General features: G+C 42.1%; 1 protein-coding gene across 1 annotated transcript; it reads right to left on the bottom strand.

Moving 5' to 3' along the window:
• Positions 1-1,645: 1,645 nt before the first annotated feature.
• MC2R (melanocortin 2 receptor) lies at positions 1,646-18,566 on the bottom strand. Its single transcript, XM_083622660.1, has 2 exons — positions 18,005-18,566; positions 1,646-6,658 (listed from the first exon to the last, which is right to left on the bottom strand). The coding sequence occupies exon 2, from the start codon at positions 6,550-6,552 to the stop codon at positions 5,563-5,565; it is 990 nt and encodes a 329-aa protein (XP_083478786.1). The 5' UTR covers positions 6,553-6,658; positions 18,005-18,566; the 3' UTR covers positions 1,646-5,562.
• Between the last annotated feature and the right edge of the window lie 228 nt (positions 18,567-18,794).

The raw sequence follows: 18,794 nt of genomic DNA, 5'->3' as shown, positions 1-18,794 counted from the left end.
ACAAAGCTCAAGTGACAGCTCAGTCGGTCCCAACAATTCACAAGTAAGCCACTGTTGCCAAGGATGCAGGACTGAGGGCTTTTGTCTGTGGCTGAGGGTGTGTTTAGGGCTGAACGTATGTTGAGAATAGCTGAAAATCCTACAGCACGGTGAATGCTAAAGCTAAGGAGATAAATACAGGCATTTGTATTCTACAGGTAGGATCGCAAACAAAAGCCTCAAATGGCAGTGAGGGCTTCAATCTTATTTGTGGAGGCGTAAGTTCTCCATTAGGAACCACTGCTTCTTATAAAACCAACAAAGAAAAGAAAGAAAAAGAAAGCAATTTTGTGCCATCATTTTTGAACAGCTTTCCCCCCCATGTTTCAGTGTTGCTCAGGCAGTTATACAAACAGATGAAGGGGATGGAGGCGTGTGTGTGCAGGTCCAGGCCCAGGCCCAGGCCCCAACATCCCCTACGTACATGGCCTGGCACCACTTCAGACCTTCATTCTCTCAGTGCAGAGATCCAAAGTGGAACCAGTGTGTGTATGTGTGGACTCAGAGGGGAGGGCTATGTCCCTCACCAGTTTAAGCCTTCATGCCATTGCTCAGATGTTACAAAATGCATATATTAACCCATGTATGAAAGTAAAAAAATAAATGTGGAAAATCTGACCACATTCACGCTATACTTTTAAAGCACTATGATATCACTTTAATCTGGCATGGTCTCCCTTCCCCCTCAAAGAAATCTGGGAGCTGTAGTTTAAGAGTTCGGAGAACTGTTAGGAGGACCCTGATGCTCAGAAGTCTTCCTTTGGATGTAAACAATTACAACATTTTGCTATAAGGAATTATTGGAAGTCTGTTGGGTGTTTAGGGACATACTGCCTCCATTCAGATGTAAGAGAGAACTGGCATGATTTATTTATACTATTATTTCCAGTTTTCATTCTTAGATGGTAACCTATCCAAGGATGAACTTAAAGCAGTCAGTTTATAGAGCAGGCTCTATGGAGTTATGGAAGGTGATAGACTTTATTAGCAAGGACTACATAGACAAAGTTCCTTTAGGCTCAGCCAACAGAGTTCTGTCGCCTGGATGCTCTATGGATGTCATGATGGCCACAGGATGTAGTGATGGCCACTGACTTGGAAGACCTTAGGATAGGACAAGTTCATGGAAGATAAGGCTGTCAGTGGTTACCAGTCAAGATGGCTATGTTCAGCCTTCACTGCCAGCGGCCTCTGAATGCCAGTTGCTGAGGAACACAAGTGGGGAGAGTACTATTGCATCATGTCCTACTTGTGGGCTTTCCATTGACATCTGGTTGGCCACTAGGAGAATGGGATGCTAGGCTAGATGGAACTTTGGCTAATTCAGCAGGGCTTTTCTTAAGTCTTTACACAAGAGGATGGCAAGACTAGTCGGAGGAACCTAAGTGTACCTGCCACAGAAATTAATGGAGTGCTGATAGCCACACTTGGTCGCACAATTTGGATGCACAGCACCTACGTGAACAGGTCCACAAGTCTATAGTTTCATTTTATCTAATTGCAATTCTTTGTCTGTCACTTAGTTAATTACTTTGATTGGTGTACTCCTGCTTGAAGCCAGGCAGAGGTTAATTACTTTGAGTCGTCCATAATGAATTTCCAGAACTGAGTGTAAAGACAATTTAATTATGCAATCCATGAGGCACAGTCAATAATTACTGAAAGACTCACAAAATTATGGTCATGGTACATAAAACTCACACGGCCTGAACCTTCAGGTACAACCTGGATGCTTTCATAATTAATTGCTATCAACATTCGGTGCAAAATTCCTCCTTTAAGGAGCTGAGGTTTCTGTGGTGCACTAGAATAAAGTGGAGGATTTGATATTTGGTAAATAAGGCCATCATTCATAACCTTCAGTAAAGGTTGCTGTCAAAGTCATCAAGCAGCAGCTTGTTCACCTTTTTCATTTCCACCCTTAGAATGCAACAGAAGTTTTCATTTAGATATTAAAAGATTCTCTTCATCACAGCAAGGAATGAATTGGGGAACCCATAGCTGCCTGAGTTTTTACATTTGCCATGAGGCTCAGCATACCTATGGGCAAGTTATTCCAACCCCTACCCAGAGTCTTGTCTATTAGGAATCATCTGAGAGTGTTTACTCTCACATAGCTTGATGTCACTATGTGATGGTCCTGATTTCGCAAGGTTAGTTATAGACAGAGGTGAGAAATTTGCTTAAAGTATGCAGATTGCTAAAGTGAATGAAATGCCTGAACTCGCTTTTACTTTACGATCTACAGCAAATTCTTTCTTTTTGCTCTGACTCATCAGTGACTTCTAATTTTCCAAGTCAATTATATTGACCTCTCCTCATGAGCCATTTCAGATTTCTACGCTCTTTTCTTTCTTTCGTTCTTCTTTTCTGATTTCTAACAAAACCTTAACTAGTTCACATCTCTTTCTGCATAATAGGAGCAGCATGACATGGAAAGATAATAGGAGCTGGCTTATTTTGAACAAACATTGTTCCTTTCATCCTTTCAGTGTCATGTAATCCTCCTACTCTGTGCAGAAAGTATTTACTGCAGCCATTTGTGGATTCGTTGAACTATGGTGTGCTTTTTAATTACTTGTTTTGTAAATCATCCTCTGTAATGACTTATGACGAATTGTTCCAAAGCAGTCAACATGATCAGTGGGAATGGTGTGGAAGCACCTTCCATACTGAGAATGGCAAAGGTACTAAAGGTTGCATTTAACTAATTTTAACCCAGAAATTAATGGATGTAAGCAACGGGCATTAATTTCAATGGGTCTGCTCTGAGCAAAAGTTCTTTGAAAACAACACTACAAGTCTTTTATTTTTAGAAATGAGATGACTATCAGGCCGCACAGAGGTTTTATTATGCATTGTGTGTGGAAGAAGGTGCCTGGAGAAGTTCTTCACTGATTCTCATAAAAGCAGAATTTGGGGTCAGTCAACAAAACAGATTAGCAGTAGCAGATTGAGGGCTGACAAAAGAAGCACTTATTTCCACAAGGCTTAACAAATGTATGCGATTCATTGCCAGAAGATGTGAGGAACGATTACTGGCTTAGATTATTGTAAAGGTTTATTAGGTGAATTCCTGCTTGTGGGCTTCTCAGATGCATGTGGTTGGCCACTCTGGGAAAGAGGGTTCTGAAATGGATTGATCCAGCAAAGCTGTTTTATGTTTTTAATTGAAACAATAATTACACGTATTCCAAGTAGGCATTAAAAAGAAAGATAATTACAAAGATCCAAATAAACCTGGGCATACATTAAAGCAAGGGAGGTCAACATGGTTGCTTTCAGATGCTGTTGGACTCTAACTCTCATCCTCCTTGACTCTTGACCATGCTGACTGGGCTGATGGACTCCAATAACATCTGGAGGCTACACCTCCATTAAAGTGTATGAGGTGAGAGAAGCCTTGCAAGAGGTAAGCACAGAACATTCTGGAACAGAAAATCACAGTATGCACTATTCACATTCATAGCAGGAGAATACCTCAGCCTGCAAACATGGGATATGAGTTCAGTGGTTGGCACTGACTTCTCTTCCCAGGCACCTTTGCTGGGATCAGCTACTGGGATATGTGGTTACCAGGGCATCAGGTCTGAAAACATCAACAAGGACCTGACTAAGCTAAACGTGTCAGATTAGAAGTAATCTTTCAGGAGTGACACTCTAGATATGTGGTGATACGCCAGAAGAACAACACAGGAGATTTGACATCACATACAGAACACCTTAGGATAGGTACCCATGTTAGTCTGTTGCAGCAAGAGTCACGCGTCAATGTATATTGGCATAAACTCTTTCTTGGAGCAGAGCCCACATTATCTGATGTACGAAATGTTGTCCTCAGTTGGTAGCTATCTATAACTATACGGATATTGAGGGAAATTATACAAACAGTGGGGTTAAAAAAAAGCACAGTGACCATTCACAACAGTAGTAGTTGGTGGCAAGTAGTGTGCCTATTTCCCTAAGTTGAATGTTGCTAGACAAAATGCTAAGTTCACAGTGGATGTTCCTGCGTACACTGTCAGAAGTAGAACTTTCATACAAGTTTAGAATACGGAGTTCAATATTCAAATGTCTGACTTTACAGATGATTTCAGAAATGCCTAAAATTAACCATGTTTTTAGATCCTGCTGTTGAAGTAGTGTAACTAATTGTAATTAATAGGAATCACATTAATGTGTTTTATAACAAGACAGAGCTTTTGATGACTAACAGCTGTCTTCAACTAAAAAACATTTGTTCCCTGGATGATTAAGTCTAAATTCATTTCTATCTTTTCTACTGAAGCTTTTCAATCAATGAACTTCCACCATTTTCTCATTGTTGCCTATTTTAGTTTAAAACTTAACTAAAATATCTTTATATCTATGTGATCACTTCAGTAGCACACACACTAAAATTGAAACAATACAGATCTATCTAACATTAGAGTATGCAGTGTATGTGTGTATATGTGAAATCTATGGTCTGGACTAAGGACTCAGCCATGTATAGATGCACACATTCCCTCCTCCTCTCCTTCCCTCAGTCCACACATGTGACTTAACACTTCCTGGTTTGTCAAGCCATACTTTGCCGTGATGAATAAACTGGCATACTGTGGTTTGAACAATCCCTCCAAATCAAGTTTGCAAATCAGAATCCAATCGTGCGCACACATGACTAATTTCTGATCCCCCACAAACTGTATCCAAGCTAGCCTCTCCTGAACATGGTGCCCTCTGAACATCTTGAAATGCAGCCCCATCCAGTACGACTAAGGGTCAGAGATGGTGGGAGCTGTAGTTCAAAACATCTGGAGGCAACGAGGTTAGGGAAACATGATCTAAGTCATGTCTATCACCACTCTTCCTAAACTGAATCTCCTATGAAGATATTCCCCCCCCCCCCAAAGTTGCTGTGTTAGCCTAGCAGCAAAAAGATAATGGTGGTGCTTTGGAGACTAATTGATTCATTATTACCTGAGATTCTGTAGGCAGCAGTGTATTCCAGCAAGGCTGATGTGGTCTAGAAGCATAATTCAGCCACCTGGCAGGGAACTGAAGAGAACCTGTGGTTCACATGCTGTGCATATAGCCTCTAATAGAAACCAGTGTCTATGTGAGAGAGAATGCATAAGCCCAAGGTTCACTGCTGTACCCCACTGTGTGGCAAAGTAGCCCTCAGATGTCAACATCACATTATTTTTGAGATACAGTGATACCTTGGTTCTCGAACTTAATCCATTCCGGGAATCCTTTTCATTCCCGAAACGGTGTGAAAACCAAGTTGCGGCTTCTGATCGGCTGCAGGAGCTTCCTGCCTTCAATCAGAAGTCGTGGAAGCTGTGTCGGATGTTCGGCTTCCAAAAAACGTTCGCAAACCGGAGCACTCACTTCCGGGTTTGTGGCGTTCAGGAGCCGATTTGTTTGGGAGTCAAGCTGTTTGAATACCAAGGTACCACTGTACTACAAGACAAAGCAAATGGTTCTATGGCAGTGCAGCTCTGGTTGCTCCGCATGCTGTTTTTGAAGTTCCAGTGGCTAAGTCCAGCTTGGCTTCCGGCAGCAGAACAATCTCTTAAATGTACTTCTCAGCTCTGGACTTCGAAATGCATAAATCATGGGGTCAATCACAGCATTGCACATGATCAGTATACCATTCACGTGAAAAATGGACCCATAGCAAATGCAATAAGGGTTTTGTGGGCAAAATGCCATCAGAAGCATATGAAGGACAAAAGGGGCCCAGCAGCAGAGAAAAACCCCAAGTAAGACAGTTAAAGTAATGACTCCTTTCATGTTAGCTCTCTGGTGAACCGAGCTGGTAGGCTGCAAAGCAATCTTCTTGGCATGAGAGCGTGCAAGCAGGAACATATGAATATAGAGGCTGAGGATAAAAATGAGCATGAAACACAGGAAGACAGAGAAGGACACAACAGTAGCTGTTTCATGGGAGAAAATGACCACTGCGATGCCACTCCCAGCACAGAATGCCCAAATGACCACCAAGATCACTAAAGTACGCTTCATTGTCATGATGTTATGGTACCGCAGTGCGTAGAAGATGGTTATATATCTATCAGCTGCAATGGCTGACAGACTGAAAATGGATCCCAGTAAAGATAGAATAAACATGAAATCTAAAATATCATCCATTGTTTTTTCCAAGGCTCCCTGACATGTTAGGTATCTCATCTTGCAGAAGATGATGAAGAGGATATTCTCCAGAGTCTTGTACAAACTTCCCAGCATGTCTGAAACAGCTAAGCTGCAAATGAAAATATACATGGGTGAATGCAGATTCTTATTCCTCCCCACTGCTATGAGCACCAGCAGGTTTTCCAGTACTCCTAGAGCGGCAATGGTGAAGAAGATTTCTTCTGGCACAATGACTTGTGCACAGTCGGAGGTGTTCATTGAGAGCTCACTGTTGTTTTCCGATGGAGGAGCATTTGTCTGTCCCAGAAGCCTTGTTGTTTCAGAACCTCGGTCGATCTTCATGGTTGCAACCTTTGGTGAGGGAAGATGCATGAGGTTGAACCCACATAGATTTCAGTACTCACTGTGGCTTGACCTTCTGCAACAGCCAATGTGTCCAGCTGAGCATCTTGTTATGGCGATATCATTCAAAGTAAACCTGGAAAAATGGTTAACCAATAAGGAATGAGAAACACCAAATTGAAATATACAGAAAACTTAGACTGAGTTCACATATATTGACTAGAAAATGTAAGCATTCTGCAAGTATTGTTCTTGGCTGCTACTGGGAGTTGCCTGCTCCCTAATCCATGTATGACTCAAGCTTGAGAAGAAGCAACAGAGCCCACATAGCTCAGAGCAATATGGTTGGTTTGGCTCACTCTGCTGAAATGCTAGCTGTTGCTGTGAGGTGTACAGTGCCCTGATCAGATATTCATCTGGGACGTGTGAGAGCAAAACTGTGCAAAGGAATAAATATAGAGGAGTAAATATATTTTCCAAGTAATTGAGGCATTGTGCTCTAGCCCATGTCAGTTAGATGGAAAAAGCCACAAAGGCTGTGCATGCATTACTGTCTTAAACCACAGCAAGGTTATCCTTTTCTCAATTCGGATGAAAGCTGGTCTGGGGGAAACTGCATCAAAACACAGCATTTAATAAGATATGATAAGATTGATACAGGATATATGTGGATTGTGGCTAACGTCATGTGTTCATTGCTTCCTAAACTAGCAGGGGGAAGCACAGTGGATACAGAGCAAACTATCTGGCTACACCAGGCGTAGCCAAAGTGTGCATTCCAAATGTTGCTGGAGTCCAATTCCCATCAGCACATGGCCATTGTTCAGGGATTGTGGGAGTTGTAGTCCAGCAACTTCTGGAAGGCACCGTACATACGTGCATAATATATTGTTACAACCAGCCAACTCTTCCTTTGTTAGGGAGATGGTTAATAATTCAGAATAGCCAGTCAATGTCTCTTTAGGTAAGGGATGGTGAACCTGTTTTCTTCCAGATGTTGTGAGACTCTAACTCCCATCAGCAAGCATGCCTAATGGTTAGGGATGATAAGAGTTGAAGTCCAGCAACATTTGGTGGGCCAGAGGTTTCCCATACCTGGGGACGAATTGTTTGGAGATGATCCAATAAGCTGGAGATCATATCTTCACTTTCCGCTGTCTACACATTGTGAAGAAACATTCATAGAGAAGAACCTGCTATCTGTGTTGAACCTGATAAATCCTAGGAGAAGCCTAAGCAGGTTTCCTTCTAGGACATGGCATGGCCATTGGCTCTCCCAACATGTAGACAATGGGCTAGTAGGGATGCAATGTTGGGAGGACAGGACCGGGGACCATGGCCCTACGCTGCCCTCATGCTGTTAGTTGATTGTGTGCAAATCTCTCTCTCTCTCTTAGTCTCTATGTACACATGTGTATGTATACATTATTAGTAAATTGCATGTGTGAATATCTATCACCTCACTATTATAGTGATCGTTTACCGGAGAAAGTTACCATAAAGCAAATTTATTATTTTCTTTCTTTAATAATGAAGCTTTCTCAGCTTGATCAGATGCTGCAATTTGAAAAAACGCCAGAAATTAGCCTGCTAATATAAACCTCACCCCATCACAGAGCAGTTACAAGAAACACCATGGAAGATTGACAGGCAAATGTCATTTCTCACATGTTCTTACTAACCTAATTTCAGGGATAAAAAAAATCTTTATGCAAATGTATTAAAAATTCATATCCTGAGACTTATGATATTAATTTAATGAAAAGAAGAAAATATTTGCATTAGGCATAAGTAAACTGCACAGGAAGAAATGGCCAATTCTGCACGTAGGTGGAAGCAGATTTTAAACCCATGCAGAGCCTGATTATGTTCATGTTCAGTCAGAAATAAGTTTTACTAATCTTGATGGTGCTACCTACAATGAAACTCTAGGGCAAGTTTATATGATCATAAGTCTGCAATCTGAGGCTCAAAAAGGTTGGATGAAAATGTTTTCCCTTTCCCTTCCTGGCAAGCTTCAGCATCTTTTTATAATCCTGGCACTTCTTACATGGCTGATGATATTATTAGAAGCAAATTATATGAACAAACATTGGAGCTGCTACAGAAATTAATACAATATTTATTGCTACACAAACCTCCAGTGTTCCTTGTTTACATTTGCTGGATATCAAATCTGTAAATATTGATGTCTGCAGTTTAACGATGCCATCTGGCTGATCACTTGCAAAACCTTCATTAGGAGCAAATTGCACATTACATGCAAACTTGTGTAACAAAGTCTATGGCCAATTTTAGGGATTTTGTTGTTTGTTTCAAAAGCAACTTTGAGACAAAATGTGCTTTCCCCTTTCCATGGAGAAATGGCAGGGGAGAAGGCGTTGAACCCATTTCCTGCCACCATTTGTCTGGGCAAAACTCGAATTGTTCAATACTGGAATCCTAGGGGGCAGGGAGACAGTGGAGACGGGATTAAGGTGGAAAAGAGCAGCCAGGGAAAAGATAATGTATCGTTCTCCCTGCTGCTTCCACCTGCGAAAAGTGTCCCTCCCTTAGGTAATAGAATAATTGATTTATGTATAGTATTTCTTAGTTCCACAACAACTACTGTTCTCTGGCTAATGCACAGCATACGGTAACGAAAACAGCAGGAAAACCATAACATTTAAAATGCAATTTTAAAAAGTGGTAGGAAAACAAATCAATATAAAACAGAGAAAACAGAAACCATGTCAGCAGCAAATAATCACAGGAATAAAACAGGGGTAAAAAAGATGAGATTTAAAGGGACGCAGGTGGCTCTGTGGGTTAAACCACAGAGCCTAGGACTTGTCAATTAGAAGGTCAGCGGTTCGAATCTCCACAACGGAGTGAGCTCTCATTGCTCGGTCCCAGCTCCTGCCAACCTAACAGTTTGAAAGCACTTCAAAGTGCAAGTAGATAAATAGGTACCACTTCAGCGGGAAGGTAAACAGCGTTTCCATGCACTGCTCTGGTTCGCCAGAAGCGGCTTAATCATGCTGGCCACATGACCCGGAAGCTGTACACCGGCTCCCTCGGCCAATAAAGCGAGATGAGCGCCGCAACCCCAGAGTCGGCCACGACTGGACCTAATGGTCAGGGGTCCCTTTACCTTTACCTTTTAAGAATAAAGGGACTTCACCTTGCGGCAAAATCACATGAAAGAAGCCTCTTTGGCAGCGGCGGAGCATATGCCTGCGTTGCTCAGGGAGGGTGAGCTCCCAAGGGGCGCGGGGCATGGAGGGTGCCCTCCCAGGTGCAGGATAGCTGCTCGGGTGCACAGAGCAGCGCACGCGCCCTGCAGCCGGGGGCGGAGCCAGCTGGGGCAGGATGCTTTGCAGGGCCTCTGAGGAGTCTGCCTGCCTCCTCCCAGTCAGCCGCCCTACAGCTGAGGGGGAGGTGGCGGCTGGACCGTTTGGGACGGTGTGGAGCCTTCGGGCACCGAAGCCACCACGTCACTCCCAGAAGAGACGTGTGGCTTGGGCGCGGTGCAGGCCCCGTGGTGAGTGCCACCCGGCATTTTGCCACCTGCCTCCTCCAGCTGGGAGCACACGGCAATGGCACACCACTTGCCCGTGACTCCCGAGCCTCCCCTGACTCCCGACTTGGGAGTCGGGGGAGGCTTGGGAATCCCATCCCAAGCTGTCAAAACGAAGGGGGAAGACTGCCGGCAAAGTGGTGCAGCTCCCCCCTTCCCCGATGGCTTGAGGACAGTAGGCTTGTGAGTTGCAGGTGGGCTGTGCCCCCCCCCTGGGATGACACCCAGGGCAGGCCCCCTTCCTCCGCCACTGCTCTGCTCTCCACCATATAAGAAGAATGCCAAGGTGGGGAACTGGGAAGGAGGAGCAGAACTTTGTTCGCTGGGAGCTCCAGCTTCCACTCCAGGGCTAGAATCTCACCCAGCACTGTGCAATCACATTGCTTGAAGGATGTGCTGGTGGAGAGAGGAGTAGACAGCTGTGTGCTGTTTTCTGTGTCTCTCTTTACCAGCAGTTTGTCTTGCGTATGCCAGTAAGTCATGTGGGGCAAATGTATCATATCAAAAACTTGGGGCACTTACCCTGCTACTGCTGAAACCAGCCCCAGACAAGCAGGCAGATGTTGGCAGGCAGACAAGGGGGAAACAGATCACTGAATCAGGCCCAAATCAGATTGTGGGAAGGGGGTGGTGGTTTGTACAACACTAGAAACGATGCCTCTTACTTGCCAGGATGGAAGAGAGATGTGTGTTTGTGTAGAAATCCCTGGGTCTTGCATGTCTGGAATGTGCCCTTATATGAAGGTACATAAGAGCCGCATTTGTTGCTCTGCCCACTTTTCCTCTGTTCAACTCTGCATTATGCCTCCAGCACCAACCACTACTGGAATACAGTCCCCAGAAGATTGTTCATAAGATAATCTGAAAATGGCACTTCACTCCTCTTTAATAGGCTATTTTGCCTTAGGGCACATGGAGACACGTACTGCTCATGTACTAGTTTATTGGGCTCCATGATCTCATGAATTTAAAAAGCTAACAGGCAAAGAAATACAAGAGGCAGAGCTGCCACTTTTGAGACACTTAATATAAGTATCCCATGAGATTTCCTATCTATCGCTCGGTTTTAATACAGACTAGAAATGAGGTTCAATAAGTTAAGAGGTCAATAAATCCCGAAAATAAGACACTGGGCTATGTGTGAAAATGGAAAGGCACTTGTCCCCTGAGGCCATGTCAGTTCCAGTGACTCAGAAAAGGTTTAGGACTATAAAGGCAGCAATGTACTTTAAATCACATTACTCTGGAAGCTGTTTATTTGAATGAAACCAGCTAAAGCTACTGTTCAACAAGGTTAAAAAAGCATACCCACAGGCAAACAAATTAATAAAGCATTGTTCTCTTCCCCTCCAACACTACTGGGGCTCTGTCAGTCAGAATCAGCATAGCCAATGGTCAGAGATGTCGGGGGAGATATATAGTCCAACAACACCTGGAGGACCAGATATTTCCCCATCCCTGATCTACATACTTGAGTGAATAACACCTTACTACTGATACATTACCCACCACAAACATCAGAACTGGGGTAGGATTCTGGGACTGTGGTAGGAGTCACTCTTATGGCCTTGATCTGGCTTGGTTCACTCCCTATTTACATTTTTTAAATGAGCACATTCATTGCTTTCACATAATTAATGCCATGCTTCGCTCATATAGTTCTATCCCAAAAATGTATTCAGAAAGTAGAACTTACGGAAAACTCTGAGAACATTTTAAACAGTTTATTCCCCCCACCAGCTTCATGTTTTAATTTTCCTAAGTCCTTGCAATTTACTTCTAGATAATGTGTCATTTCATTGATCTTTTAGTCTCTTCTCATGGTTGGTGGTGCCTGTTGTCAGTTTTTGTTCTTTAGACCTCTAGGCACAGGCTAGATAATGTACGGCTATAATTATGATCTGCACAGTTAGGTGTGAATGATATATTGCAAAATGACTACCTATTGATTACTTTCTCTGCCTTTTCTAGGTATTGCAAAATAACTACAGTAAAGTACTCTACAATGCCAAGGGGATAGATTTACATTGTGAAACATTTCACAAAGATCATATTCTATCTTAATCTAGTAATATAGTTATAATTATGCTGCATTTAAGAATGGCTTCTTCCTCCATTAGTACTGTATCATTCAGAACATCACCAGAAACACTTGTCCCCATTGACACGGGAGTAAATTGCTCAGCTTGAAAATTTCAGACATGAACCTTCTTCTCACACTTGAATCATCACCAAAACAGCTGGATGCCTGCATCTGAGAAGGTTCAGGACTTTTGTCATTAGATTTCAGTGGAATTTTGATCACTTCCTATTCTGTTATGAATATAACAGGGCTGGAATAATAACTCAGCTTGGAGGTGACTTGCAGAAGTTGCTTCTGATTGCTCCCATGCAGTGCTGCTTAAAGCACATGTCAGGCTTTTGAAAATGGCAGCTGAACTTCCTTTGTCCTAGATTGCAGAGTTAATAGCAGCAATAGATACCTGCATTGCTTTAATTTAATTTCCCCAATATTTCCCAAATAGAATTTGAGACATGCATCTTAAAAGCCTTATTTGAACACCCCACACCAATTTTCCAGTGTTCATAATAAAGTAGCTTTTGTACTGATGTGCTCATTGATGACACAGCGCTCCTCAAAAATCTCATTCCCTAGCCCAAATGAGTTATACTTTAATGCATACTTAATCTCATGAGTCCATCCCACTACCCATAGATTAGTAGCTGATTCAGAAACATATAATAGAAAGCAAATCTGAGTCACTAATTACCATTTCAGCCTTGGACCTAGTATCTGGCATATCTGAACTTGCTAGCATCACATTGTTCAAATGGCAGAGACATTATCCTGGCAGGACCCAGTTATTCTAATAGGAGCCAGAAAAAGTCTGGGAACTGTGACAAAGTGACAGTAATTTGCCCCAGGTAATCAAGAAAGATCCTTTGGTCAAAATAATGAATTGAATTCAATGCTACTATCATTTCAAATGGAGTCAAGATGAACCCCTGGTATATGCATTACATTGTGCTATGGAAGTTGGAGCAGTAGCATATTGAAACACTTCAGAGCCATCCATTATGTTCCACAAACAGCTGCATTCATGAATAAGGGGCATGATGTGAAAACAAGAGGGATTGCTGGGAAAAAAAGGAATAGCTGGCAAGCCTGTTACTTATGTGTGGAAATATCAAGTGGGTTTCACACAGATTCTCATGAAGAACAGTTTGTGAACAGTATGGGACACTAGCCTTGTATGAAAGGGAGGGAGGCTCATTTTTTATGGTGATATACTACCTGACAATGTTTATTCCAAGGACATATATTTGCCAGCAAAGGATTTTGGGGGCCCTGGGGCACAGACCATTAGCAACAAAATGGTGGGTTGTGCAAACTGAAAGTACTCTGAAGTGCATTTGATCTATATGGGTGATTCATATGAAGTGAGAAATGATGCTGCTGTTTGGATAGTGGGGCCTTTGTAAAGCTCAAGTCAGCAACTACTCAACGTCACTACTCTTTGGAGCCAGCCCTGAAAGGAATGCAAATAGTGTTTCAGGAAAGGGGAGGAGTTAACTACTTCCCATCTTAGCCAGGACTTCCAGAAACATCTGTGTCTGTCATGTCCCCTCACTGCATTGAGCTTTATCTCAGATCAGCACAGTGCCTAGAAACTGGAGGCAGCAGGATCCACATGCCTGCTAAGCTTTCATCATTTCATTTTAGGAATATCCTTCAACCCTCTGGTTGTAATAAATTAGAACAGTGTGTCCTTGATGTTGAGCCATGAGTTCATGTGGAACATTCTCTGCTGTACATAAATAATAATCACAGGGAAATCAGTATAGTAAATTAGCTCATTGTTTGAACACCACATAGATTTGCTGTTTGAGAGAGAATTCATTCAGTGAATCTAAGTTGCTGGGAGGTATTTGAAGGGTTCTTATTGCTGATTAGTTTCATGCTGTGGTTTGACAGCTATCACAAATGCTTTGTTTAGTTAGCTTGCTGTTCTTTCAAGGAAAGAATATGCTGAAAATATATTCTTAATCATTTTTTAAAAAATCAAGTTATCTATTCTTAAGGCTGCTTTGAATGTACTCTGCTTGCCACCCTCTGTTAAAATAACGTGGAATGCCTTCCTAAAATGCCACATGCTAGTCAGCCATTCATACAACCATTCCCCTTAAAATATGTAATCAAATCTTTTCTGTTTTAAAAACCAGACTGCTAAGCATTTCAAAAAGGCAAATTAGAAGTTTAGAACTTTCATTGCTATTCACACACAGCTACAATTCTTAGCTACAGTTCCCAGGATTTTTTTTGAGGGAAGTAATATGCCTTCAAATAGTGTGTTATGCAGCCATGGTAGCTATTAAGTCTCCATGAAAAACCACAGACATCTTTGCAGTGTTTAACAAAATCTTCCCATCACAAATATATCATCAGTGAGAAAGCATTTCCGCCTTGGAAGTTGCAAGAAGACTGAATTTTGGCTTTTTAAATGTCACTTAATGTTGTCTGTGTGAGCATAGTGGAATTACTGGAATCACATCTTTAACCTTTTCCTACAGAGAGCAATAAGAATGCTTAGAGTTGAGTATTTTAAAATGCCAAGCTGTGAGATATATATATATATATATATATATATATATATGAGAGAGATGTTTACTGGTGGAAATAGAATATAAATGTAACATCAAAAATTGCAGTTCCAGAGCTGAGGAAACCCAAATTCTTAGTAAAGAATAAATTATGCAAGCACAACAAGTGTATACTACTTTCCTGCATTCATAGTTAGCATGATTGCCACTTATCTGAATCTGACAGTAAATAGCTTAAGAAGCAGGACTTGTTAATAGTTTGTATTATAAGTAGCACAGAAGAGGAATGAGCATGAAGTGGGGACATCTAATATTTCTGGAAATAGTTAACTGGGTAATAATATGCATACAACAACCGTGTAAATCATTAGTGTATGTGGGAGGGTAGTAACATGTCTTGCTTCACTATCTTGGTCCTCTGCAGCCTTCTTCCCACCTCCCCAAAGTTCACCAGGACATTGGCAACTGGCAACGCTAGAATTCCCACAGCAGCTATCTCTTAAATCTGGAAAGCGGAGAGGACATTGTGAGGAGCAGCTGTCAGAGCTCTGCACCAGGAAACACACATCCTGTTTAGTTGCTGTCTCCACTAAGGGGTTTTACGCCACATGGGGAGCCTGCTTGAGCAAAACGGACTCCTCCCTGCAGACATTTAACCCCCAACACTTGAGGGGCTGCAGGAATGGGGGCAGGAATGAGCAATAGGTATTGGGCCAACCAACAAATTCATCCCTACATTCTGCTTTGCATGATGGCAATTGTGTATGTGTGTGATAGAGATAGAGATAGGGAGAGGGAGAATGAATGACTAAATAGGGCTACAGCAGATGATGTGAGGACCTTTGGCTCACTGTACATTGCTGAACTGCAACTAGGTTATGACCAACTCCTTGATAAAGGCCTGTTAATGCAGGCCTTTAGCAATGTCTCCTAGTCCAAAGAAAGAGGAGAAGGTACATAAGAACCTAAGACGAGACAGCTGGTTGAGACTAATGGCCCATCTGGTCCAGTATCCTGTTCTCACAGTGGTCAACCAGATGCCAGCGAGAAACCTGCAAGCAGGACATGAGTAGAAGGGCATTCTCCTTTCCTGTGGTTTCCAGCAGTTGGTATTCAGAAGCATTTTGCATCCTCTGACTTGCGAAGCAGAGCAGAGCATAGCTAGCAGCCACTAAAAGCTTTATCTTCCATGAATTTGTCCAATCCTCTTTTAAAGCCATCCAGATTGATGGTCATCCTTGTCTCCCGTGGGAACGACTTCTATAGTTTCACTATGCACTGTATGAATAAGTGCTTTCTTTTATCTGTCTCGAGTCTTCCAACATTCCGCTTTGTTGGATGTCCACATGTTATATTATTCTCTGTTTCTCCATGCTGTGCATAATTTTATAAACTTCTATCATGTCTTTAAATTAAATTACTTGACTTTAAATTAAAAGGTCCTAATTGTTGCAACTTTTCCTCAAAGGGAAGTCATTCCATCCCCTTGATCATTTTGGCTGCCTTTCCCAAACCTTTTCCAACTCTACAGTATTCTTTCTGAGGTGAGCCAACCAGAACTGCATACAGTATTCCAAATGTGGTTGCAATATAGATTTGTATAATGCTGCTGTGATATCAGCAGTTTTATTTTCCATTCCTTTCCTAATGATTCCTCACATGGAATTTGCCTTTTTTTTGGGTAGCTGTCACACAATGGGTCAAAATCTTCTTCAAGTTATCTGTTGTGACCCCAAGGTCTTGTTAGTCTTGTTAGTGAAATTAAAATTTTTTTTGTGTTCCAATGTGCACCATGTCACACATGTTTACAAGCTGAACCTATAGTCTACGGGAGGCGTTATTTTTATATGTGTAATTTTCTTATATCTTGTGAAACCAAGTGGACTCTGGTTCACAAAAGCTTATGTATGCTATAATAAATCTATTAGATGTTAAGTTGCCACAAGGCTATTTATCATTTGGACTCAACAGGCTAACTGAGCTACCTCTGTGGAGGCTATTTATGAGGAAGCAATCAAATATCCAACCCTGAAACCGCAGCCTTAAATGGTAGAATCCAGGGGGTAAATTATATCTTTTGATTTATTGAATGCATTAACTAACTGCCTCTAAGTTCACAGTCACAAAGTAGTATAAAAGAGAAAAATAAAATACTCAGTAGTGAGGCTACTGGAGTTGGTTTTCTGCCTCACTGTGTAATATCAGGTGCCTTATTAGAAGGCTGGTACAAGTCATTCTCATTTTCATCTAAAAGAGGATTTCACTGTTATGATACAGATTTTTTTTCTCTCTCCTCAAAACCTACTACTGAACAAGAAGTCAAAGCAGTGAGTATCTCTGCTCACCAGAGAACAAAGTTTCTGACTTCAGATCATGAGGGAATCATATAACTTCATAAAATAGTGGCCACACATTCCAGTCTGCCTCCCCTCTCTTTCAGAATTGTTTGATCTGCAACTTTTAAGTACTTGAAGGTGATGTGAAGAACTCTCTGCACATTCCCAAGGGGATTGTAGCTTCCAAGGTATTATGCCACCTCGTTTCCAGCCTGCCTTCTGCCCGCACACAAATCATTGGCATTTAGGAGATCCACAAGGAACAAGGGAAGAAGAGTTGTGGGGTTAGGGAGTAGGGAGATTGGATGCAGCAATGAGCAGCTCAAGGAAATAAATGTAAAAGAGTTTCAATAATGTTGCCATTTTCTGGTGGAGTTCAATCACGTACTGTAAAGTTAAGGTTGTGCAATGAAAATTGGTTTGCAGTTCTTGTGCCGTAATCCCACTACCCTGTCCTCCCCAAATTGGACTTTCTGTGATAAGGAAAGTGATGGGGAAAATGTGCGATAATGTTGTTCGATGCAGCATCAGCTAACCTCATCGCAAACAGAATGAATACTCCACAAATAGCTGTTAAAGCTGTTGTCTAATCTCCCTGCAGGGAGATTAGAATGAATGCTCTGTAAACAGGTTATCTGGAAGCAACTCAGTAGAGTTGGGTCGATGGTTCAGTACTGTCTCTGTTGCACTGCAGAAATAATTCCGTAGTATAATTCTCCAGAATTCTTAGGAATCATTTTGTAAATGAAGGCAGGCTTAGCTCCTACATGTAGAGCAATGCCAATTGTACACTTCATGTGATACCAGTTTCACATAGACGAAGTGAGCTGGCTAGCCAGAAGGTCTGCAAAAAGATTCAGATGCCCACTCCATGTGGACCCAATTGCAGAAAGGCCAAGAAAGTAAATGGAGAGATGAAATAATCATTTCAAAGAGAAGTGTGGGGAGAAACGCAATAAATATTTCAATTGAGATTTATACATACCTTCCAGTGATCGCAGCACAGATTTCACAAAGGACGGGGAAATGTCTGTAACAAGTCTTGCTGGAAAAAGGAATTTGTGAAACGTTCACAGAGGTGAAGAGTTCTTTTCTCAAATGCTTCTTCTACAATTCAGTACTTTTTCTCCCAAGCAAAAGAAGCAACACATAGGTCAGCATGATGGCAACTGCTAGGAGGGAAATTGTTTGTAAAAAGTGAACAGTTCCCTTGCGTAAGAAATAGATGAGAACATCTAAATCAGAGAGAAAGGCAATGGTTGTGTTATTGCAGCCTTGAAGAAATGTCATTTAAAAATAATTCATCTGCTTTGTGCCAAACAACTCTATGGAGTCAAAGAAAATAGAAATCTAATTAAGACCAGCCTGGCATGGAGATAAAGAAGGGGCGAAGTTTCACTTGCTTTGTGTCAGTGTGTATGCCTGTTGTTAAAAGCCCATGAGGAAGACAAGTCCCAGGCGCCTTTCAATGTGACACAGCAGCTGCGGCTCCACACGGTTTGCTGCCATTGCTGGGGCTCTTCTTGTCCAGTATCCCAATGGCCAGTGGGAGACATCATGTTCTCTCTCACCAGCCATGGGATTTGAATCAGGCCCACCTGCAAATTTGACCAATTGTGGGGGCCCCTGGAGGTGGAGCTGACTAGAGACTCCTGTTGCCCCCTCAACTGGCAGTGCAGTTGGTTTCGGATCACCCAGCCTCCCTCGTTTGCATGTTTAGACCCACCCAGAGGAAATTGTGTGGGTCTGTGGTGTGGAAGTATCAGTTGCTGTAT

This window comes from Podarcis filfolensis (genome assembly GCF_964270895.1).
Source record: "Podarcis filfolensis genome assembly, chromosome: 7".
NCBI classification, from domain to species: domain Eukaryota; kingdom Metazoa; phylum Chordata; class Lepidosauria; order Squamata; family Lacertidae; genus Podarcis; species Podarcis filfolensis.
The sequence above is the reverse complement of the archived record's forward strand: the minus strand, read 5'-3'. Positions and strand labels throughout refer to the sequence as shown.

Coding starts and splice junctions, on each gene's coding strand:
- MC2R (XM_083622660.1), bottom strand. CDS start 6,552: ATGCATCTTCCCTCACCAAAGGTTGCAACCATGAAGATCGACCGAGGT.